At 45.6% G+C, this 5,554-nt stretch overlaps 1 protein-coding gene across 1 annotated transcript; it reads left to right on the top strand.

Annotated features, from left to right (window-relative positions):
- The first annotated feature begins 371 nt into the window (after positions 1 to 371).
- On the top strand, positions 372 to 1,931 carry LOC133242546 (histone H2B type 1-C/E/F/G/I-like). The gene is made up of 2 exons (XM_061408744.1): positions 372 to 733; positions 1,871 to 1,931. The coding sequence occupies exons 1-2, from the start codon at positions 372 to 374 to the stop codon at positions 1,929 to 1,931; spliced, it is 423 nt and encodes a 140-aa protein (XP_061264728.1).
- The last annotated feature ends 3,623 nt before the right edge of the window (positions 1,932 to 5,554 follow it).

A 5,554-nucleotide genomic window follows, 5' to 3' on the forward strand; every position in this document is an offset into this window, starting at 1 on the left:
GAAGAGATGCTTGAAAAGATTTCAATTTTCTTAAATTTACTGAGGCTTGATTTGTGACCCAAGATGTGATCTATCCTGTAGACTATTCCATGTGCACTTGAGAAGAAAGTGCATTCTTCTGCTTTCAGATGGAATGTCCTACAAATATCGACTAAGTCTATTTGGTCTAATGTGTCATTTAAGGCTTGTGTTTCCTTATTAATTTTCTGTCTGGATGATCTTCCATTGGTGTAAGTGGGGTGTTACAGTCCCCCAGTATTATTTTGTTACTGTCAATTTCCCCTTTCATGACTATTAGCATTTGCCTTCTGTATTGAGGTGCTCCTATGTTTGGTGATCTTTCTGTGTTGTTGGGTGTTGTCATTATAGACATGCCTGAACCGGCTAAGTCTGCTCCTGCCCCTAAAAAGGGCTCTAAAAATGCTGTGACCAAGGCCCAGAAGAAGGATGGTGAGAAGCGCAAGCACAGCCGCAAGGAAAGCTGCTCCATGTATGTGTACAAGGTGCTGAAGCAAGTCCATCTGGACACCAGCATCTCGTCCAAGGCCATGGGAATTATGAACTCCTTCGTCAACGACATTTTCGAGTGCATCGCTGGTGAGGCATCACGCCTGGCTCATTACAACAAGCGCTCGACTATCACATCCAGGGATATCCAGACCGCCGTGTGCTTGCTGCTACATAGGGAGCTGGCCAAGCACGCCGTGTCTGAGGGCACTAAAGCTGTCACCAAGTATACCAGCTCCAAGTAAATATAATATGCCTTGCCGCTGTTAACGGAGAAGGCAATGGCACCCCACTCCAGTATTCTTGCCTGGAAAATCCCATGGATGGAGGGCCTGTTGGGCTGTAGTCCATCGGGCCGCTAGGAGTCGGACATGACTGAGTGACTTCACTTCACTTATGTTTGGTGCAGAAATACTTACAATTGTTATATCATCTTCTTGATCATTAGTGTCCTTTCTTGTCTCTTGCAGTAGTCTTTAAAGTCTAATTTGTCTAATAGGAGTATTGCTAGTCTAGCTTACTTTTGATTTCCATTTGCATGGAATATACTTTTCTATTCCCTCACTTTCAGTCTGCATGTGTCACTAGAGCTGAAGTGAGTGTCTTGTAGACAGCATATACATGGGTCTAATTTTTATATCCATTCAGCCAGTTTGTGTTTTTTGGTGGAAGCATTTAATCCATTTACATTTAAGGTAATTGTTAGTATGTATGTCCCTATTATCATTTTCTTAATTGTTTTGAGTTTGTGTTTGTAGATCTTTTCCTTCTTGTTTGTTTTCTGCCTAGAGAAGTTCCTTTAGTATTTATTGTAAAGCTGGTTTGGCGGTGCTGAATTCTCTTACCTACTTGGTTGCAGGGGGATTGATCTTATCCTCTCAGGTGTCCAAAGTCTTCTGCTAATGTTGAGCAGGTGCTCTGTGAAGACTGTTTCATTTGTAGATGTATTCTTAATGTACTTGTGAGGAGAGACAAATTCCACATCACCCTATTCCACCATCTTGACTCCTCCCTCCCTGCAGGCTTTTTTTTTTTTTTTAAATCATTATTTAAAGAAAGGCCCCGTCCCCAACATGCCTGAAGCCTCAGATGCTGTGTGGGAAAACAGTGCCATCTGCAAGTCTCAGTTAAAAAGTTATTCAGGAGAGTTAGCCTTGAAATCAAATTTATTTAATTTTACTTGTATTTTTCTTTTTCTATAAACACCTGAAAGATCTATGAGAAAAATCATCATCTGATGAAGTCTCATAGAGCTTTTTCAATAAGTACAAAATAAAAATTGTATGCACTAAGAAAGCATTGTATCATATATTAATTGTAAGTATGGCCTAATTTCTAGGTCGTGCGATTGATGTCATCTTAGATTTGATGTGTCTACTGAAGACCAGAGGCTGGTGGCAAGTGACACCTATGATGCTTGGTGAACATTCCTGTAAAGGTAGTGGCTCCAGGAAGCTCAATCTTTTCTGAAAGCATGATTCTGGTGCCCCCACCTCCAATCATCAGAATTAGAGGCAAGGAATGTATTTGGACTTGAATTTGGAGCCCTCAAGCATGGTTGTCACATCTTGTATGATCATGGTATCCAGAGAGGAAAGAAGTGTGCTTGCCAAGGATCATAGTGGCAGGTACCCTGCCCACAATGTCCAGGAGAGGGCAGCAGGGAAAATGAAGGGCAATAGGGCTCAGGGCTCTGGGAGCTTACTGCTTTAGCACCTTCCTGGCTTAGGCTCTATGTGTGTTATTGTTGTTGTTGTTCAGTGTCCGACTCCTTGCAACCCCATGGACTGCAGCACACCAGGCTTCTCTGTCCTTCACTATCTCCTGGAGTTTTCTCAAACTCATGTCCATTGAGTCGGTGATGCCATCCAACCATTTCATCCTCTGTCACCCTCTTCTCCAAAGTATTGGAGCTTCAGCTTCAGCATCAGTCCTTCCAATGAATATTCAGGGTTGATTTCTTTAGGATTGACTGGTTTGAGCTCCTTCCTGTCCAAGGTTGGGACAAAAAGGATGTGTGGATATTATGAGCCATATAATGGCTATCCAGCCTTGGCTTTGGTTTCTCAGCCCTGAACAACCTGGTCAACCCATGTTACCCTGTTCAGACCTCTCAGGACCCCTGCCCCAGGTCTTGAGATGCTTGTGCTGGCTCCTAGGGTTTCTGAAGGCTCCTAGGGTTTCACATGTGCTTGCTAACTTCACATGCCAAATCTGAGATTAGGCTGCTTCCTCTTACAGTCCATCCTCTGGGAGTCATCTGCTTAGGGAGGGGGATGTGAAAGGGAGAGACAGGGGGGCATTCTCAAACAGAAAGTCAAGATCAGAGTTGTGTTTCTGCAAGTGTGGCTCACCCAGGGGCCCAAATCCACATCATAGAGCCGCCAGCACACTGGATATTGGGTAAGCATGCAGACTTTGGGCTCACCGTCAGGCCTACTGCTTCTGTATGGGATACAGAGCAAGACATGAGAGATGCCATGATCAAAAAGCATACTAGAGGATTCTTGTGCATCATAGTCTTTGATAAATCCTGGTCTAGGGTTCTTCTACCCTTAGCTGGGAAAGATGATCAAAGGGAAAATGACTGTTCAACAAAAGGGAGGAAATTCCACTGCCAGGGTAGGGGCACTGGGGACCTTTCAGTAACTGAGGGATCTTTTTCTTCCTCTCACAAAAGGACCAACCTCTAATTCCAGGTAGTTCCTCAGCTGCCCTCAACCTCCCAGTGCTCTGGACCATCAGACCCTGGATTCCCCAAGGACCACTCTGGGCCACATGGAGGAAGATTCTCAGAGGTAGCTGGAGAGGCACAAGCTGCTCTGACAGCCCTAGACCTGCAAGTTCAGGATCAATAGGCTCTCTTCTTGTTCCACTTCCCCTTCCAGAGTTTGTCAAAAGGACATCAGAGCTTGCCAGGAATGTTCCAAAGTCCAGGGTGAGGGCCATGCTGGTAAGGGTAGAACTTCCATTGTGATGGTTTGCATACTTCCAGGCTGGATGAAAGAAATCAACCCAGAAGCACCCCTGTGCCACACCATTTACCCCAGACTAATGTAATTTTTTAGTTGGTGTTGATTGAGACCCTGTTGAACCTAGCTCTGTGCTAAGCTCTTGGCTTGCATTGTCTCAATCAGTCTTGACAAGGATTTTTGAAACTGAGATTATCATTCCCATGATTTATATGAGAGACCTGAGGCCTGGAGAGGTAAAGTCACTTGCCCAAGGCACCCAGTGAGCAAGTAGAAAGCCTGACTTTGAACCTAGATGGTCTGACTCCAAAGCAGGATGAAGTGAGGAGCAGGCAGAGGTGCTGAGGAGGATGTAAGTGGTCAGGAATAGGAGCTAGAGGAGAAGCTTGGTGAGGAGGAAGGAGATAGGAGATGGAGTGCAATCTGAGTGAGGTGATGGATGGTATTGGGGTGGGACTCAGGAATAGATCATGGACCAGCTGAGAGTTGAGGAATATGATGGATGGCATTGGGGGCTGTTCTGAGGTCAAGGCCAGGAAGAAGGTGAAGGTCAGAGCTGGGGTTGGAATGGGGAGACTCTGGGGGAGTGATTGGAGCTCTCTAGTGTCACCAGGAGCTGGCCTGGAGTGAGAACCCCACCAGGCCGGGGTTAGAATCAGGATGAGGTAGAATCAGGATGAGGTAATGGTCAGTATAGCAGTCCCCCTTCCCAGCTTTGCACCTCTGCCAACTGTCTTCTTAGGTCTTTTCCATGTTTGCTAGTTTATTGTCTCTCTCCTCCAACCAGAAGGGAATCAGGGCACAGACTTAGTCTTTTTGATTCACCTTTATGTCACCATCATGAGGCAGAATTCATGGAACATAATAGGTGCTCAATAAATGCTCAGGGGCAAGGCTCAGGGGAGTAATGATGGATTAGAACATGGGGTTTGGCTCTCACTAGAGTGTAGGCTCAGGTGGGGTGATCTCCAGGACAAATGAGTTTGAAGGAGGGGTCAGGCCCTGGGAAGAGCTGAAGGGCACAGTGGGGTGCCCTTTGTGAACTCTCAGGTTCACAAAGAGTCCAAAGAATAGAGTGAGGTGTTGGGGAGGAGGTAAGGCTTCAAGGGCTATGGTACAATTCAGTTCAGTTCAGTTGCTCAGTCGTGTTCGACTCTTTGTGACCCCATGAATCGCAGCACGCCAGGCCTCCCTGTCCATCATCAATTCCCGGAATTCACTGAGACTCACGTCCATCGAGTCAGTGATGCCATTCAGCCATCTCATCCTTTGTTGTCCCCTTCTCCTCCTGCCCCCAATCCCTCCCAGCATCAGAGTCTTTTCCAATGAGTCAACTCTTTGCATGAGGTGGCCAAAGTACTGGAGTTTCAGCTTTAGCATCACTCCTTCCAAAGAAATCCCAGGGCTGGTCTCCTTCAGAATGGACTGGTTGGATCTCCTTGCAGTCCAACGGACTCTCAAGAGTCTTCTCCAACACCACAGTTCAAAAGCATCAATTCTTCGGCGCTCAGCCTTCTTCACAGTCCAACTCTCACATCCATACATGACCACAGGAAAAACCATAGCCTTGACTAGACGGACCTTTGTTGGCAAAGTAATATCTTTGCTTTTGAATATGCTATCTAGGTTGGTCATAACTTTCCTTCCAAGGAGTAAGCATCTTTTAATTTCATGGCTGCAGTCACCATCTGCAGTGATTTTGGAGCCCAGAAAAATAAAGTCTGACACTGTTTCCACTGTTTCCCCATCTATTTCCCATGAAGTGGTGGGACCGGATGCCATGATCTTCGTTTTCTGAATGTTGAGCTTTAAGCCAACTTTTTCACTCTCCACTTTCACTTTCATCAAGAGGCTTTTTAGTTCCTCTTCACTTTCTGCCATAAGGGTGGTGTCATCTGCATATCTGAGGTTATTGATATTTCTCCTGGCAATCTTGAGTACAGTTTGTGTTTCTTCCAGTCCAGCGTTTCTCATGATGTATTCTGCATATAAGTTAAATAAACAGGGTGACAATATACAGCCTTGACGAACTCCTTTTCCTGGCTTCAAGGGCTATAGTACAAGAGCTCCTTAAA

The sequence above is a fragment of the Bos javanicus genome, chromosome X (assembly GCF_032452875.1).
Source record: "Bos javanicus breed banteng chromosome X, ARS-OSU_banteng_1.0, whole genome shotgun sequence".
Classification (NCBI taxonomy): Eukaryota; Metazoa; Chordata; class Mammalia; order Artiodactyla; family Bovidae; genus Bos; species Bos javanicus.

What these genes read in the sequence shown, in the direction of transcription:
- LOC133242546 (XM_061408744.1), top strand. Translation starts at nt 372, where the DNA reads ATGCCTGAACCGGCTAAGTCTGCTCCTGCCCCTAAAAAGGGCTCTAAA. An exon ending in GGCACTAAAGCTGTCACCAA is followed by an intron (nt 734 to 1,870) that starts GTATACCAGCTC and finishes ATGTCATCTTAG; the next exon opens with ATTTGATGTGTCTACTGAAG.